Raw genomic sequence first — 19,735 nt, 5'->3', positions numbered from 1 at the left:
TGGTGGCATCCACATGTCCAGTATCGTAGGTTCCAAATGTTTCTGAGAGAGACCCAGGAATAGCTCCCAGAGATGCCATGGACTGTGGTTGCTCTGCTGCCTGATTCCCACAGCCTCTGTGCAATTGGAAACTTCAAAATGTGCCAGAGGCAATTATGCTATTCCCAGAAGACTTCTTTAGAGACCTTGGTTCCTAGAGTGAATATGCCACAGTAGATTGAGATACCTGCAAAATATATGTCTTATCAGGTACTCCCAGAACATTCACAAATTCCTAGTTATGGGTTGATGACATCTTGATACCACTGCTGTGATGATACCACTGCATAGGAACCTCCAAACATGAAAAGAAACTTCTATAAGGAGAGGTTTTGGGGGGAGATTCTAGATGCCTCCATGCAGCATAGAAAGGAATCTTTAGGAAATATACTATTTCCTGTTTTATAATGTGTGTCTCTAAGTTGAATGGTAAACTTTTGTCAAACCTAGTGCGTGTTCTGTGGGCATTTTGAACCCTTAGAAACTGATGAAAGTGAATTCTCTTCCTCTGTTCTTGACCCAGATCCTTGAGAGAGAAAGGGAAAAAAGAGTATTTGATGGCCTTATTAAACACACCTTGTAACTTAAAATCATCTTCTCTGGAAGTTCGTAGCCATTCATTATTTGCATATATATTAGCCTTTGAAAGTTTTAGAAGCCTGTGTAAATCTGTTGGAAATGTATTATTTTGCTTTATTTCAAGGACTTTATCTTGCCTTGTTCCATTGACGGACTCTGGTTAAGCTTATGTACACAAATTATGAAATTAACGAATACTTTCAATGATAATATTCCTGGAACATAAAAAGAAAGTAGACTTACATAAATTTTAGTGGGATTCAGCTGAAAGTATTAACGCAAGTAGTGATGTTTTTTGTTTAAGTCTTTCTGTCCTGTCTCGCCAGACTGTTGAATTTCAAATCCATCTGTGGTTTGTCCCTGGCAGCCTTCTCACATCCCAGAATCGCATCCTGTATTACGTAACAGTGCCATCTCTGGTGCCTGGTCCGTGCAGGGTATTCGTCACCGGACTGGCCAGACATCAAAGGAAGTGTTTCCCTTATCAACATAATAAAAAGTTCCCGACAGTTTTATATGAATTAACCAACAGACCTTGATGTTCTTGAAAGAAGATAGCAGATCTATGGGTCCATGAATAGTTGAGAGATGTTTTTCTTTACTTAGACTTAGTACATTCAATTCTTCCTTGTCTGATAAGGTCCAAGAGAGCCTCTTGCTTGGTTAGTAGTACATGAGGAAGGAGCTGGGAGTGCTGGATGCTGACATACCACTAATGAGGCAGTGCGGCTCTCTCCTGTGTGGAAAGAACACACCAGAGCCACAGGAGAAGCACTAGGTATAGAAGCCACTTCCTGAGACTGAAAAGAATGTCACGCATAACTAATATTACAGTGTATTATGTTAATTAGAAAATGCCTTATGACAAAAGTAACAATTTATTTCTCTAGAAAAACACATTTTTAATTCTGAAGACCAACTCAAGCTTCACTTTTGCCTCTGCTCCTCTTTTGGTCTCACTGCTTGTGTGAGCTCACTACCATGCAAATCCCACCATCCCATGATCTTAATTCACCCTTTATTTTGGGATACAGTGCTCCCTTTCCTCCTGCATGAAGCCAACTTATTCAAGAGCATTCTGTCATCTATTTGCTTATATTTGCAAAACCATATCATCTGCCTTTAGAGCGCTAGATGTGTATTATATCTCTTCATAAGACAGTATCTCAATACTTTAATATTTGAAACATCACCGTCAAAGAAAGCAAAACAAATGGCACATGGTGTCCTTCACACTTGCTCTGTGAGTAGATTCCACCCAGGCCCTCTGGGCGTTTCTGGGGCTCCTGAAGGCACCTGATTCTGTAGTTGGTATGGTGGTCTTGGGCCTCCTCTGCCTAATACTAGATAGAGACTTCTTCCTTAAGGTCTTTGGGGCTCTTGGTCTCCCATTATTCTTTCTCAGTAAGTGCCTTTATATATATAAGAGCAGAAAAACTGACTTGCTCCCTGTTAAACAAAACTTGGTATTAAATATAAGAAATCTTTTGGCTCACACCTGTAATCCCAGCACTTTGGGAGGCCAAGGCGGGAAGATCACCTGAGGTCAGGAGTTTAATACCAGCCTGGCCAACATGGCGAAGCCCCATCCGTACTAAAAATACAAAAATAGCTGGGCGTGGTGGTGAGCACCTGTAATCCCAGCTACTGGGAAGCTGAGACAGAGAGAATTGCTTGAACCCAGGAGGAGGAGGTTGCAGTGAGCTGAGGTCAGGCACCATTGCACTCCAGCCTGGGTGACAGCCAGTCTCAAGAAAAGAAAATAATAATAATCTTATAAGAATTCTTATAAAATCTTATAAGACTCTTACAAGAAATCTTGTTTGACATTATTTTTATTAAGCTATTATAAAAAAATCTTCAGTGAAATAACAAGTGGTGGACACTTACTTGTTCCACAAATAGTGAAGGTCTACCATGGGTGAGACTCTACTAGGGGCCAGGAAAAGAGTGGTAAATGAAAAATGGCCTTTGCCCTAAGAGCGTGACCTGTGAGGAGACCAGAATGCAAACAGGCAATTGCAATGCAAGATGCGAAGTACCATAGAAGGCCTGAGCACAGCAACCCAAGGGAGCTCACAGCAAGGACAAACATTGGTTCTGGGAGGAAGATATTTACAGACTAAGACATGAAGGAAACAAGAAGGAGGTAGTCAAATGAAGCAGAGGAATTGGGTGAGAATTGCATTCTAGGCAGGGTGAAGACCACATGCAGCCCCAGGCTTGTTCTGAGTATCCTTGAACTCAAACCTTCCAGTGTCCAAAGGAGCCAAGCCTGGAAGTATGGGAAACAGCTTGTTTTCCAGACGTCATTGCTGGGAAGCCTAGCGTCCTTATCAAGCCAGAATGACTAGGCAGACTTTCTTAACCTTCTCTTGAAATGATAATACTCCTATACGCCATCAGTTTATATCAGGTCTTCAGATCACATGGTAAGTGTAAAATATACAACTTGACTTAATTCATTACCTCCCAGCTGCAACTAAAGCATCTGTTTTCTACTGAGGTGTGTGTCAATAACTATTAGACGGTCAGTCCCATTCGTTGAATAGACATAGTGTGTACAGCAGTGTGTTCGATGGAATTTTAAATTTCAGACAGAAGTTTATAATTCAGTCAAAAAATTATGCTATTTGCATACTACTCATATGTCCCTGCATGTGCATGCATGTACACACGCACACACATAACTTAAGAATTACCAGAATGACAAATGTTCACACATAGTTGGTAGAGTTCAAAGAGTCAAGAGGAGTTGACTGCATTCTCCAAGGAGCCAGGAGAAAGTCTGCAGTGTGTTCATTTTCTCCCTAGTAGGTCTTGTCATTGCCAACCAATCTGGTGAACCATCTCCTCCTTCCCAAACCCAGAAGCTGGATTCTTTCCTGTATACCTTAGAATTTTAAGCCTTAGACAGAAAGGAAAAATACCCCTCAGTGACGTGCTATGAAGGGAGAGGATAAAACATGAATGGATTTTGTGGTATATAAGAGAATTAAGGTGCCATGTGTTACAGATCAGTTTGACTTTCACTATGGATGATACCATTGGGCTTAGTCTCCATACTTCATGGCATTATGCTGGGGGCTAAAGTTACAAAGATGTATTTAAAGAATAGACTTCAGCCATATGTCAGAAGACTGACAAGTTAATGTATATTTATATATTTTAAGTCAAAATTAAATGTTTTAGGTGTGTATCAACTTGTATCATTCTCAAACCTAACTGACTTTTGTGATTTATACTTGCCTGGTTAAGACCAGCTGAGTTAAAAGGGCCATTACTATTAATATACATGATACTCAGCTTAGTTGAGGAGACAAGATGTATAAACAGAAAGGCAAAAATACAAAATAGCTTCTGATAAATGTTGAGTAAGTGGTTCACACAATAAGCCCAAGTAAGTTCAGAGGCAGAAGAAGTCAACTTGGGCCACAGTGACAGGAGAGGATTTTGTGGCTGAAGCAGCATCAAAGGTGAACTTTAAAAGTAAAGCTTTATTGATTACCTGTTGTAACTGAAGTCATCATATGCAATTATATATGTGGATTGATGGGGAATGTGGTTGAAAAAAGAGAATTCCATACTTCACACTTATTAGGATAAGGAACAAAATAATAGAAATAATAATAAAATGCAATATATTACAATATTAAAACTCTTTCTTGATCATTCAATTACGGGAGGACAGACTTGGTTAAGGCTTGTTCTTGTCTTTACACGGTTTAATGTTTTTTATCGTGCCCCATTTTTAAAGAAATGCTGCTTAGCTCTTTGGACCAGAATGGTATTTTAGTTTAATTCTCATCAGCCACTATTAGAACGAATACAGATGTGAATATATGAATGAACCTTCAGCATCTCCACTGTCTTTCAGTAACAAGAAACTAATACTCTTTCTCCTCCAGTTACACAAAACCTTGTGAGGAGCTGCTGTTCTTAGGGATGAGTTTTGGATGAATTTTAGCCTTTGTCTTTCTTTTTTTTTTTTTTTTTTTTTGAGACGGAGTCTCGCTCTGTCACCCGGGCTGGAGTGCAGTGGCCGGATCTCAGCTCACTGCAAGCTCCACCTCCCGGGTTCACGCCATTCTCCTGCCTCAGCCTCCCGAGTAGCTGGGACTACAGGCACCTGCCACCTCGCCCGGCTAGCTTTTTGTATTTTTTAGTAGAGACGGGGTTTCGCCGGGCGCGGTGGCTCAAGCCTGTAATCCCAGCACTTTGGGAGGCCGAGGCGGGCGGATCACAAGGTCAGGAGATCGAGACCACATGAAACCCCGTCTCTACTAAAAATACAAAAAATTAGCCGGGCGCGGTGGCGGGCGCCTGTAGTCCTAGCTACTCAGGAGGCTGAGGCAGGAGAATGGCGTGAACCCAGGAGGCGGAGCTTGCAGTGAGCCAAGATCGCGCCACTGCACTCCAGCCTGGGCAACAGCGTGAGACTCCGTCTCAAAAAAAAAAAAAAAAAAAAAAAAGAGACGGGGTTTCACTGCGTTAGCCAGGATGGTCTCGATCTCCTGACCTTGTGATCCGCCCGTCTCAGCCTCCCAAAGTGCTGGGATTACAGGCTTGAGCCACCGCGCCCGGCCACCTTTGTCTTTCAAAAATAATTATTTGGTTTACATTAAAAAAGAGACCTAAGTATTTCTTCGATTCAGCACCATCTAGTTATACCTATAGTTGTGACAGCATTTGAAAAGGCCAGGCATGGTGTCTCATGCCTGTAATCCTGACACTTTGTGAGGCCAAGGGGGGCAAATCACTTGAGCCCAGGAGTTCAAGACCAGCTTCGGCAATATGGCAAAACCCAATCTCTACAAAAAATTCAAAACTTAGCTGGGCGTGGTGGCAAACACCTGTAGTCTCAGCTACACAGGAGGCTGAGGTTAGATTATCACTGTAGCCCACTTGTATCAAGGCTACAGTGAGCCATGATCATGCCACTGCACTCCAGCCTGGGTGACAGAGAGAGACCCTATCTCAAAAAAAAAAAAAAAATTTTTTTGAGCTTCTCTTTCATACACACACACACAAAAAAAAAAAAAAAAAAAAAAAAAAGAAAAGAAAGGAAGGAAAGGGCAGAGGAAGTTATTGTAGAACAGGAAGCTGCCAATGTACTGGGAAAGCTTTAGAAAATTTTGCTAGGAGAAGATGATTCATTCCAAAGTGCATTGTTGCCTCATGTAAAAGATTCTGTAGAGCCTCTCTTAGCGTACAAAATAACTGAGTTTTGACCACAGCAAAACTGAACACAGATCCCTTTCAGATGGATCTGGCTTGAGTTCCTGAGGGTAACCATGAGTCCAGCAGTTACTGCAGCTGTCAGTCCTCACCCCACAGCAGTGACTGTAATGCTTTCATCTGCCACTCTCCAGCAGCCTTCAACTTTCTCAAATCATTGTTTGTTCAATTTAAATGTAGCACTGCACGCCCACATCGTCATCCAGCAACCCCAGATCCAAGGCTAGAACTGAGGCCCCTGACTTGCAAACAATTTACACACATCCTCAACCGAGTATCTTCAAAGTAGTTTGTACAACCCGGTTTTATTAAAGGGTGATTCATGTACCCTGAGAACACTTCTCAATTTGTCTTTCAGCCTTTGTTTTCATCCTAAACTGTGCTCTGTCTGGTGCAGAACTCCATGCTGGTTCCCAAGGGCCAAGCAGCCACGCTTTGTGTCACTATCGTCACGTCTTGCTCCTCGTGTTTATATGGTGTGTGTCTGTATCAGTCTGCTTCTGTTCACTTTCTCATTTATAGAGAACACTGAAAACCACTCTGAAACACCGGCAGCTCCTGCTCTACCTCCTTCTGCTCCTCCTAAGCCTAGACCCAAACCTAAACCCAAAAAATCACCTGTGCCTCCAAAAGGGGCCACTGCTGGGGCCAGCCACAAAGGTGACGAAGTGCCTCCCATTAAAAAAAATACCAAGGCTCCTGGTAAGCAGGCCCCCGACCCTCCACCCAAGCCAACAAGCCGAAACACGACCCGAGAGGCTGGTGAGTATGCCGCTAGTGCCCTGTGGGGTCACTTCTAGGGTGCTTGGCTCTGGGATGGGGCTAATTGTTTCTTCTAGGTGTGATGGGCTTTTGGTGTCTTAGGACATTACACCAGCAGATTCAGTTTTGACACAAAGAATGCCCAGGAGATTCCTTTGTTGCTCTCTACCAAAGGAAAGTCAACCCGTTGAATAGTTCACCTCATTAGTTTTTGAGTGAACCTGCTGGTTTCATCTTGAATATCCACTATCAGCACCAGTTGAAGGATACTGGGAGTAGTATGCCTGATGAATGTCAATGATCTGATATAACATTATTTAGACATTGACTGACCTTCTACCTATATGAGTTTATGGGTGGCTTTTTGGCTTGGATTTTCTTTCAAAATATCTTAGGTTTGCATATAAAAAAGTGACAGTTATAACTTTGATATATTTGCTGGATGTTAATGTGTTAAATCCTCAGCATCCATAGTCATCTCCCTTCTGATAAATGACAAAGGGTTCATGTCACTTGTTTCAGCTGCACTGCACCACTTTCTACTGCAGTGAAGACTATTTCAGTGGAATGGAAAGTTACACTCTCCATGTTCCACACCTCCCCTGTAGACTTGTGTGCTCTAAGGCAAAACATCCTGGTGTCATGTGGTTATAAGTTACTATTACACATCACCAGTGGATGTTTGAGTGACCTGCAATAACTTCATGCACTATGTATCCAGCTTTGCTTTACAACTAGATACGCTTAATGCAAAGTGGAAACTCCCATTTTTTTAGTGAAGAGGAATAAAGATGTCTACCATGTCATTTATCTTTTAAAAGAACATTAATCAGGCCAGACCCAGTGGCTCACACCTGTAATCCCAGCACTTTGGGAGGCTGATGCGGGTCGATCACTTGAGGTCAGGAGTTCAAGACCAGCCTGGTCAACATGGTGAAACCCTGTCTCTGCTAAAAATACAAGAATTAGCTGGGTGTGGTGGCGCACACCTCTAATCCCAGCTATTCAGGAGGCTGAGACAGGAAAATTGCTTGAACCAAGGAGGCAGAAGTTGCAGTAAGCTGAGATTGCACCAGTGCACTCCAGCCTGGGTGACAGAACGAGACTCCATCTCAAAAAAAAAATCTTATTTTCCTTAAAATCAACAGCAACTTTCTAGCAGTTGACTGTCAGGATTCGCCTTGGTGTTGATCTTTTTCCCCTCATGATGTATAACCTTAATGCTCAAATTCAGAGAGTGGTTTTGTTGACAGTATAACATCTCTGAATGCCAATAGACATCCCTCTCCCTGTGCTCCTCATACCCTGCCTTTGACCTTTAGTGTCTGGGTCTCTTCTAATAAGCTCTAAACTGAAATGTCCCAGAATGATGTGCCAACAGTGCCCAGTGGCCATCTCCTCAGGGACCAGCTGTCCTCACCCATCAGTGTCCGTTTGCTGGGATCTGTGTGTGTTTTTCAGACTTCCTAGCAAACCCTAGGAGCATTGCTTAAAGTGAGGCAGGCACTGATCTTCTTCTTAAAGAACAGCCCCGAACAATCACTTTGTCATTGGAAATTAAGCTCCTGTCTTGCACTAACTTCTCCACTTTCCCATTCTCCATGTGGTAGTGGCTCACTCTGAACTCGGCTCGGACTCTCTTTACTTGCCTCAGAAGAAAGCCGATGATTAACACAAGGACAGGAGATAGCTTTCATAAATGATTCTGAGGTTTTTCCAGATATTTTGCTTGAAGATTTATTTAGGCATTCATGATGTTCCTAAGAGAATAGCAGTCATTTTATTCATTGTGCTGTAAAAGGCCTGACTTTTCCAGAGGCTATCACGGAGAAACAGGGGTTGCATTTAAGTACATGAACAAGCCCATCATGTAAGGATCGTTTTATCAAATACTGATAATATCCCTTTATGATCCTACTGATACTCCATTTGTAACCATTTAGAACTTTCTGCATGGTAACTTTGTTTTATTTGAATAATATGGACCTTCTGGAAAAGTTTGTTTAAATGCTACTCTTGATGTTCAGTCCAGTGATTTAAGTTCTTAAAACAACCATAAGTTAAGATTCTTTCTCTATTACTAAGTTAGTATAGACCTGTAGCTACCTAAATACTGATTTTAGAACATCAACTTCTTTGCCAGAGACGTAGGGTAAAATCTCCGTGATTTTTGTTTCTCATTGATACACATTATTAACAATAAAAGTACTTAACTGAGGAGAGGCGGCTTTTTTTTTAAATCATGACCTTTATTCAAGGTAACTTAAGCAACATGTTTGATCTCAACAAAGACCTGTTATTTAAGAAGATTCTTTAAGAAAAACTATAATGTGGCTTGAATTCGCACTCTGGGCAGTGAAAAAAAAATGTCTTTTTCCTCAAGCCAAACTAAAATCAACTTTTCTGTTAATGATGAAAGAATTTTCTTGGCCAGGCATTGTGCCTCACGCCTGTAATCCCAGCACTTTGGGAGGCCGAGGTGGGCGGAAAACCTGAGGTCAGGAGTTCGAGACCAGCCTGTACAACATGGTAAAACCCCATCTCTACTAAAAATACAAAAATTGCTCAGGCATGGTGGTGGGCACCTGTAATCCCAGCTATTTGGGAGGCTGAGGCAGGAGAATCACTTGAACCCAGGAGGCAGAGGTTGCAGTGAGCCGAGATTGTGCCACTGCACTCCAGACTGGGTGACAGAATGAGACTCTGTCTCAAAAAAAAAAAAAAAAAAAAAAAAAAAAGAATTTTCTTTAACAAATTATTAGAATTGATACATGGAAAGGATTCTGTTTAACTTACCTAAGAAAATAATTGAACAAGGTTAGGCACCGAATCCTTAATGTCTTTGTTGTGAAAAGTAAATGTAGAATGGACTTAGATTGAGGGAGTGTACTTAATGAATTTGACTTCAAGGCTAGGGAAGGTTGTTTTCTATAAAGATGTATTAACAGGTCTAGATTTGGGGAAGAAGAATTCTAGGTATGTATGTCTTAAACAATAAAGACCCCCAAACCATAGGGATTCCTTTTAAGCCTGGAACCTGTCACTAAATGAGACTGGCTTCTTTAGTATCAGCCTAATCAGAATTAATGAAGTCTTACATCTCATTGTCTATTCTTTCATTTATTCTTCATCTCTTCATCCTCCCAATTGACTTCAATAAAGTCATAACCGGAGGTAAGTTATAATAACATCTGTATATAGTATAGATTGGCTTCACAATGCTAACAAGATATTTTCTAATCATTCTATGAAAGATAGTTTAAGCCTTTATGAAAAGAAGGAACACACAACATTATAACAGAAGAAGCCATTAGGATAAATTTATAGGTCATGAAAGAAAAGAGTATTCTCATAGGAGTTTATTTTATCATCATATATTTACTAAGATGACATGAAGAAAAGAGTAGTTAATCTTTTTGCTCTGAAACTGTTTTGATTGAGGGTGCCCTATCCGGAAGTAGGCAAATATACCATAGCGATCCTTCAATGAAGACCTTCTTGGAACTTAAGCATTAAGGAAGATCACATTTGCAAAGGTGGGGTCAGAAGACCTGAGAATGATATTCTTTCCCTTCACATTATTTAGGATCAGACATAGTGGCTCATGCCTGTAATTCTTTGGAGCCACCAAAGCCTCTCACTTTGGGAGGTCAAGATGGGTGGATCCCTTGAGCCCAGGAGTTCAAGACCAGCCTGGGCAACATGACAAAACCCTGTCTCAACAAAAATGCATTAAAAATTACCCAGATATGGTGGTACACACCTGTAGTCCCAGCTACTCAGGAGGCTGAGGCAGGAGGATCACTTGAGACCAGGAGGTAGAAGTTGCAGTGAGCCGATATTGCACCATTGAACTCCAGCCTGGGCAACAGAGCAAGACCTTATCTCAAAAAAAAAAAAAAGAAAAGAAAAGAAAAAAAAAGAAGGAGCAACCCATGTAAACATATTTTGTAAAAAAGGTTTTTTCTGACCCTTTGATGTTTTGAAGGGAGTGTACCTTTCCTGTGTGGCCATGAGTTTTCCCTTTGCCCCATCTCTACTACAGATAGAAGTAGAGGCCAGCATAGCAAGCTTTCTTCTCTGGAGCTACTGAAACAGCTGGTTTGAGTTTTACTCTTTTAGCAGTAAGATGAGTGATTTTGTTTTTGACCCAGAAAGGAGCTGGATATATACCCCAGTCTCTTCTGAATACAGGCCACCACTCTATTCCTAGAAAGACAGCATAGAACGTGTATAATTTATAATGAGCCCAATTGTGTGCTACACCCAGCTAGCTGCTGCTGTCTGTCCTCTACACACCATAACATTCCTTCTTGAGAGCATACCGGGCTTTTTTCAAGTGACCCATAGACAAGGAGCAGAGGATTCTCCCTTTGGCTGGCTCAGCTAAAGACTAAAGGTGGGAGAACACAGAGGGCTTTTGTTCCTCCAAGTTTTGCCATAAACATCACTTGCTTCTTGCTGGATTGGAGGAAGGGAGGGGCAGAAGACAAGACCATTATCATGATTAGCCTATTTTCTCTTACTCATTTATTCAACAAATTTTAATGGGAACATTTTAAATGTTATTGACAGTTACACCTCGGTAACTTTATTTTTAAAAGCCTTGTATTCTTTGTTTTTTTAATGCAAAGTCTCTCTATTGTAGCTGGCTCCTCTCATTCAAAAAAAACAACTGGCTCTAAAGCATCAACTTCGCCATCCACTTCATCCACCTCATCTCGTCCCAAAGCTTCAAAGGAGACAGTTGCTAGCAAAACAGGGACAGTGGGGACCACCAAGGGCAAGAAAAAAACTGGCAAGCAGCCAACGACTTCTCGTCTGTCCTCAGACACAACCACTTCTGGCATAGCCGACCTTAAAGGAGAGCCTTCAGAGACGGGAGTGGAGAGTCTCAAACTTGAACAGACTGTCCCTGGAGCTGAGGAGCAGAACACAGGCAAATCCAAGTCCGTGGTCCCTCCACCCCCTGTGGCTCCAGCACCTTCTCCTCCGGCCCCCACTCTCCCTCTTGAAGATCAGTGCATTACTGCCTCCGACACTCCAGTTGTCCTGGTCAGCGTTGGAGCTGACCTGCCCGTCTCTGCCTTAGACCCAAGTCAGCTTCTTTGGGCTGAAGAGCCAAAAAACAGAACCACTCTCTACTCAGGCACTGGCTTAAGTGTTAACAGAGAAAATGCAAAATGGTGAGTTGGGGAACAAACCCCCTATTTTATCTGAGAACTAAAGTTCACTAATATATTCTGTTGGAAATAAAGCAACCGGGTTTGCTTTCTTTTCTAATTTAATCTACTGAGTGTTAGGTGGGCATACATGTGATGCAACCATTGCTTTGTCAGAACCCTGCCCTGAGAATGCATAGGGCTGCTGGAGAAAATTACATTGGTAGAGCTGAGATCAGTGTGTTCAAGTACAGTTAGAACCTGCTTCAGCACTGCTCAGCAGTCCACAGTTCCCTTCTCTTTCCTTTCAGTGCTTATTTTAAATCTTTACCACTTTACCAGTGTGCTCACCCACTCATGTCAATAAGTTACTAAGCTTTCCCCTTCTCCAAGAACATAAAGAAGATCAGAATAGAACTCTCAAATGGGAACTCTTTTTTCCTCCAGCAGTAGAGTTGTCCCCTTTCTTGTTCCTTTAAATTCCCACCCAGCTTAAATGTTATGTCCTCTGTGAAGCCATTCGATATTTCTACACAGAATTGGTTGTTGTGTCTACTATACTTAGACAACCCTGTGGGAGAGAATTAGCCAACATGTCTTATATACCTCTGTGTGCCCAGCAACCAGACCGGAGTCTGATATGCCATAGGCATACAAAGGATGCTCGTTGAATTGTTGAAAGAAAATAAAAAAGGGATTTAAGATCATTATAGATAAAGTCAGCCTACTTTAACATTGTGGAAGCAGCATTGAAGATAAGATGACCCTGTTGCTAGATTTTATAGAGTATAATGGAAGATAAAAGATAGTGCTCAGGTAGTCATCGTTTCATTTAAGAAGGTACCTGAACAAAATGGGCCAAGGAACTCCATGTTACCTCACCCTCATCCAGTTGGTGGGTTAATTGCTTTACCATCACCCAGTTGCCCAAACTGGAAACCTGGGGTTCATCCAAGGGTCCTCATTCTCTTTCATTCTTTGCATTTCATCACTCACAAAGTCCTACAAATATTCTGCTTACAGGTAAATAAAGCATATTAGCCCTGTCACACAGGTATGAAGGGATGGATGGCTGTCAACGTATAGTAGACGCAATGATAAATTCTGTCTAGCAATGGCTTAGAGCACTTGCATCCTGGCTTTTTGCTCCTATGTCTAAGAACAAAACCTGTATTCATTCTTCAAATCATGTAAAAGGTTCTCTTTCAAAACAATCTGTCATGTTAGAGTTAAAAAAAATTATTCCATTAGTTAGGTTGGTTTTGATCAAGAGACTAAAATATCAACTTAAATTAATTGCTAATGATAATAACCTTTATTTATTGAATATTCATTTAATGTCAGGAACTAAGCACTGTACATGTATTATCATTTTATTTATACAAGTCTTCCCAAAAGTATCCCTGTTTTATAGATAAGAAAACTGGCACTGAGAGAGCTAAAATAGTTTGCACCAGACTGCCCAGTTGGTGGTGGTGAAGCCAGAAAGCATACCCAATTCCATGTTCTGAATGAATAATTTCATGTTTTCCAAAGCAATGGCTTCTACTTCTACTGCCATTTCTGTTCTGTTAGTTTCTTTGGTTTTTTTTTTAAGTCACTTTGAGCACCAATATTTGAAGGACAGCCAAGAAAAAATAAATGTCAGATTACAAATTAATTTATTCTCTTTGTTTGACATTCTAATAAAAGATATGGGAAAACAGGATTTATTGAAATGAATGGTTATGGTGTCTTTCTTAGGACATTTTGTGCTGCTGTAATAGAGTACCTGTGACTGGGTAATTTACAATGATTAGAATATTGGCTCACAGTCCTAGGGGCTGGGAAGTCCAAGATCAAGGCAGCAGCATTTGGCAAGCATCTTCTTTCCATGTCATCACATGGTGGGAGGTGGAAGGGCAGAGAGCACAACAGAGTGAACCTACCCCTGTGAGCCCTTTTTAAAATGGCATTAATCTATTCATGAGGGCAGAGCCTTCATGACTTAAACACCTCCCACTAGGCCCTACGTCTCAACACTTTCGCACTGAGGATGAAGTTTTTTCTTTTGTGTTTTGTTTTGTTTTGTTTTGTTTTGTTTTTGAGATGGAGTCTTGCTCTATCACCCAGGCTGGAGTACAGTGGCATGATCTCGGCTCACCTGAACCTCCGCCTCCCAGGTTCAAGCTATTCTTCTGCCTCAGCCTCCCCAGTAGCTAGGACTACAGGCACCTGCCATCACGCCTGGCTAATTTTTCTATTTTTAGTAGAGATGGGGTTTCACCATATAGGCCAGGCTGGTCTCCAACTCCTGACCTTGTGATCCACCTGCCTCGGCCTTCCAAAGTGCTGGGACTACAGGCATGAGCCACCGCACACAGCTGGGATTAAATTTTAACCCATGAATTCTGAGGGACACATTCAAACCCTAGCAGCATTCTTAATACTTCCAGTATATAGCAAACGTCTTCATTTAACTATACTGAGTATTTTCCAACATTGCGATCATTTCCAGCCATTAGAACTGAATATTCATTCTTACAGCATATATTATTTGATTGCCTTTTCTGTGCTGGGCACTGTACTAAGCACCAAGGATACAAAAGTGAGCAAGGCAATATAGTTGAGACTAGCTTTTACCAAAATATTGTCTGATGTGTGCAGGAAGTATAATGTTTAAAGTAACATCTGAATTTCTGGAAACTAGATTGGGTATATGGGATTATTGTTCAATATACTAAAGAATAAGGTGCAACATGTAAAGTGCTTCCTGATATAGTCTTAAACACTTAGAGAGCTCACATCCAAAGGTGGCCTGACTATCCCGTTCATTTCCACAAATATTTAAGGAGTGCATTTTATTGTGCTAAGCACCACACAACATACTAGGGGCTTTAATATCAGTCTTCATCTCAAGTATATGAAGAACTGTCAGACCAAAGAGGTATGTATCAGCTCTTTTTTCCTACTGGGACTATAATCAGAGGGAGTGAGCTTAGGACATCATTAGCCATTGAGGCTACTTATAATAGATATTCCTGTCCATCAAGGTAGTTATAATGATTTCCTAGAAGAGGCCATAAGGATTTTCTTCTCTGTATATTCTTCAAAATTTAAGTTTCAGTTCATCCTACAGGGATGGTTTGTGTTTGCTCCTGAATTAATGAACCTGGAGTAAGTAGTCTCTCAAATTTCCTTCCAAATTCTTTCTGCCTTTTTCAAGTGGATATTTGGATTAGACTATCTGGCTCTTATTCACTTGCTTTACTTAGAACTTTCCCTCTGAGTTATGTTTAGTCAACTAATGTGTGAAAATCTTGTCATTTTATGAAGAGACTTCTGTTTGGAAGACAAATATCAAAACTTTCAAGAAGACAAGTGGTTATGTATAAAAATACTTACCTCTCTTCCCATCTGGCAGGCTAGTAATTATTTGGTAGGCTTCCATTCATGGGCAGCTTCACCAGTAATACATATGTGTGATACAATATAAGGTAAAAACGAATAAGACCATTTGGAGGCCATATCCAAAAGGTTACTTTGTGCAGTTCATTTCCACAAACATTTATAGAATGCACTATATTGTCCAGTGTGCCTAGGAACCCAGGGGGGAAAAATAAGGGGTAAGTCATGAGTTGATTTATACAAACTTGGAGTATATTTAACATCAGATATAATTTATAACATAATATAACTCATTAAGTGTAAAATATAATAGTATCATAAATGTAAAATTTAATAGGTAGACCAAGAGTCTTCAGTCTGGATTCTAGACTAGACTTGCTACCTTGGTTAGGCAACTCATTCATGGCCTTCTTTGATTCCATGAACTGTAAGTTATCTGCCCTCCTTATACAATAGAATGCTTGTAAATTGTAGATGTATGCTGGACGCTTTGAAAACCATGAGACATACAAATAGTAAGATTGGAATAATAATCAATATGATAATTAATTAGTGAACAATGACACCAACAAATAAAGGACTCATCTCTCAAATTTGTTCTGTTATTCAGAACATATTACTAATTGGCGTGTATTTTAAATGTGCTGTGATCACCCATAATGGCAGCCAATTCAAACAAGAATGGCTTCCAGTGGCAATCAACTAAAAACCCAGACTGTGGAAAAATTTTCCCATAAAAATAGATCTTCTCTTATTCAAGATGAGATTTCACACTGTGGAAAACAGTATGGTGGTTCCTCAAAAAATTAAACATAGAATTACCATGTGATCCAGCAATTCTACTTTCATGTATATAGCCAAAATAATTGAAAGCAGGCACTTGAATTTGTACACCGATCCTCAAAGCAGTATTTTTCACAATAGCCAAAAGGTGAAAACACAAAAATGTCTATTGACTGATGAATGGATAAACAAAATGTGGTATCTACGTAGAGTGGAATATCATTCGGCCTTAAAAAGGAAGCAAATTTTCACACGTGCTACGATATGAATGAAGGAACCTTGAAGATATTATGCTAAGTGAAGTATGTTACATATGAAAGGACAAACATTGTATAATTTCTCTTAGAGAAGGTGCTTAGAATAGTCAAATTATAGAAACAAAAAGTAGAATGGTAGTTGCCAGTAGCTGGGAGATAATGGTTATGGGGAGTTGTTTAATGGATAGAATTTGAATTTGGGAAGATGGAAAGTTCTGAAGATGGCCAGTGGTCATGGTTACACAGTAACGTGAATGTGCCTAATGCCAGTGAACTGTACACTTAAAAATGGTTAAAATGGCAAATTTTATGTTATGTATTTTACACAATAAAAATGAGATTTCCTATTTCCCTCTTTGAGAACAAGAATGTAGTCTGTTGGGTTTTTCTGATAAGTGAGAAACAAAATTTTGACAGTGCTCACTCAGGTTTATAACCACAAAGTAAGGTTTTAAATACCTCCTATTCTGATCAAGTTTATCTATGTTTATTACTGGAAGAACTTTTTACCAGAAAGCAATTTGGGGAATCTTTGTGTCTTAAAATGAAGATTACATTATTTTTGCTATGATGTTTTTACATAAGTTACTATATATTTTTTAGCCTAGTCTTTGAAAATTGGCCATCTTTGTACATTAATAGTAACTCTTTAAACCATAGACTTTTACCAGGCTAAATAATAGAAAATTATTGCATCCTTGCATATCACCTTTTTTCTTTCTTTCTTTTTTTTTTTTTTTTTTTGAGATGGAGTCTCGCTCTGTCACCCAGGCTAGAGTGCATATTATCTTTTTTCTAAAAACTTTATTTAACTTGCACGCTGTCTATTATGTTACAAGAGGCAGTTTTAAAAATGAAAACACACATAGGATAAATGAGTTTTTACTATTTACACATTGGGATAAAACCAGGATTAATTCATATATGTATTTTTTTATATATATATATACATACATACACACTTTTTTTTTTTTTTTTGAGACAGGGTCTCACTCTGTTACCCAGGCTGGAGTACAGTGGTGCTAGCATGGCTCACTGCAGCCTCGACTTCCCAGGCTCAAGCAATCCTACCACCTCAGCCTCCCGAGTAGCTGGGACTACAGGCAAGCGCCACCATACCCAGCTAATTTTTTATTTTATTTTATTTTATTTATTTATTTTATTTATTTATTTTTGAAATGGAGTTTTGCTCTTGTTGCCCAGGCTGGAGTGCAATGGCGCTATCTCGGCTCACTGCAACCTCCACCTCCCAGGTTCAAGTGACTCTCCTGCCTCAGCCTCCCAAGTAGTTGGGATTACAGGTGCCGGCCACCACTCCAGGCTAATATTTTGTATTTTTAGTGGAGACAAGGTCCCCTATGTTGCCCAGGCTGGTTTTGAACTCCTAGGCTCAAGCGAGTCTCCCGCTTCAGCCTTCGGAAGTGCTGTGGTTATAGGTGTGAACCACCGAACCCAGCCATATATTAATGAAAGAAGATGTACTTTTCTATGTCACTACCTTCTGGGTGCTGTGATGCAAAACAATGAGTCTCACTTTTCCAGGAACTTGTGGGATTGAGAAGGCAGAGAAGCAATGGGTGGTCAAGGTGTAGTACGCTAAGCACTCTAGCAGGGTTGTCTTCAGGTCCCCATGGGACAGACATGGTGGGCAAGGAATTAAACTGAAGGTCCAGGAAAGATTCCTGAAGGAGCTGAGCTGTAGCTGACACTTGAAGGATAAGCAGGAGTTCACACAGGTCAAAGAAAAAGTGCAGATAATGTCAAATATCCAGGAGCCTCTAGCTCATTATTATTTCCACTGAACCCCCATTGCTATGGAAAAAATAATTTGCAAAATGTAGTTTTACCCTACTTGTTTGCTAAATGTATCAGATACCAAGCCTTTGCATTTTACAAATGAAAAATGTAAAACCTTGAGAATTAAGGTTTCATTTCAGTGACTTTAGCCTGGCCTATGTCATGTGTCTGCTTTCCCCAGCCTGAAGGAAGCCCATGAAACTAGAGCCCTTTTTCATGGTGTTGGTGCCCCCAAGGATTGCTGTGAGCTTCACATCACTCCCATGCTTTTCTGCCTTTAACAGTTTCACAACCAAAGAGGAGCTGGGGAAGACAGTGCCTCAGCTACTGACTCCTGGTCTGATGGGTGAATCTTCCGAATCCTTTAGTCCCTCAGAAGATGAAGGCCACAGGGAATACCAAGCCAGTGACTCTGACTCCGACGGGCCTGTCTTGTACACTGACGATGAGGACGAAGATGAAGATGAGGATGGCAGTGGAGAAAGTAAGACTGTTTTCAAGAGGCAGGGAGAAGCGTGGGTGATAAGCAGAAGCAGCTGCACTTTGTAAAGAATAAAAGCCTCATTAGGAACCAGACATCTGATGTTTTCTTTCCCCTCATCCTCCTTTCTCAAATTAGAAATGTGTATATCCTAAAGTTTAGCTTTTGACGGGAGGCCTTTCCAGAAGATGATGTCACACGGCTGGATCTGGCCTTTGTCGATGAGCTAGATGAGCTAGATGTGCACATTGGTTTTTGTGCTGAGAATCAAAGCTTTCTAATGACAGAGACCTTTCTCACTATGACCAAAGAGAGCCTTCCACTCTGGGACCATTCTTGAAGAAAGAAAGGAGTCAGTGCAGATTCTTGGGCTTGCTCATTGGAGGTGTTTGAAATTTTCACTCACTTTTTTTTTTTTTTTACTGGGGTTTATAGAAAGGGGAAGGAGGAATGAATCAAGAATGCCAACTATCTCATTAGCATTAAGAGGTCAAGCATGGTGGTTCATGCCTGTAACTTTGGGAGGCTAAGGTGGGTGAATCTAGCCTAGCCAACATGGCGAAGCCCTGTCTTTACTAAAAATACAAAAACTAGTCAGGCATGGTGGCGCACACCTGTCATTCCAGCTGCTCTGGAGGCTGAGGCAGGAGAATCGCTTGAACCCGGGAGGCAGAAGTTGCAGTGAGCTGAGATCACGCCACTGCACTCCAGCCTGGGAGACACAGTGAGAGTCCATCTCAAAAAATAATAAGAAGAAGAATGCTAAATACCTCGTTAGCATTAAAAAACAATCATACTTCCACAATAAGTAAGATAGTAGGCCTTCTAGGAAATAATAATATCATTTATGTATTAAAAATAACGGCAAAAACCACAATTACTTTTACATCAACCTAATATAACTTGGAGATCTGGAAAGTGCTTTTATTTTTTTTTAACTTTGAGCAGGATAACAGGAGGGAATCACTGTGGGACTGAATTTGTAGATTATGACAAGTTATTAGTGATTAAATGGCACTTTGTCAATCCCTTTTAATTTGCATGGAGCAAAAAAAATAAATAAAACCATTATCATCCATGTGGTATTACTTATCATTTGTTGAAATTTTCAGGGTTCTGAGTAATTAAGGGTTAAACATTGGTAGACTCTGCCAGGATGGCGTCTGAGTAGAGGAAAGGAGGAGACAAGGATTAACTGTCCAGAATAAAAGCAAAGGAACTAAGTTTTTTAAACTTGAAAAAGAAAAAGC

General features: G+C 40.5%; 2 protein-coding genes across 8 annotated transcripts in view; both read left to right on the top strand.

The window, feature by feature from the left end:
* Positions 1–19,735, top strand: part of LTV1 (LTV1 ribosome biogenesis factor) — a 387,175-nt gene that overhangs the window by 269,557 nt on the left and 97,883 nt on the right. The window lies entirely within an intron of this gene.
* The window catches only part of PHACTR2 (phosphatase and actin regulator 2), a 229,881-nt gene that overhangs the window by 145,891 nt on the left and 64,255 nt on the right, over positions 1–19,735 (top strand). For 4 of the 7 annotated variants that reach the window (XM_050787371.1, XM_050787368.1, XM_050787372.1 and 1 more), the window contains 2 exons: positions 11,267–11,804; positions 18,289–18,488. In XM_050787371.1, the coding sequence (XP_050643328.1) occupies positions 11,267–11,804; positions 18,289–18,488 (738 nt within the window). Of the gene's footprint in view, positions 1–6,378; positions 6,619–11,266; positions 11,805–18,288; positions 18,489–19,735 lie in introns of all 7 variants that reach the window. The other 3 variants (XM_050787367.1, XM_050787365.1, XM_050787366.1) reach the window with 1 other exon arrangement.

Source organism: Macaca thibetana, chromosome 4, assembly GCF_024542745.1.
Source record: "Macaca thibetana thibetana isolate TM-01 chromosome 4, ASM2454274v1, whole genome shotgun sequence".
Lineage (NCBI taxonomy): Eukaryota > Metazoa > Chordata > Mammalia > Primates > Cercopithecidae > Macaca > Macaca thibetana.
Note: the sequence above shows the minus strand (reverse complement) of the source record. Positions and strands in the feature narration are given on the sequence as shown.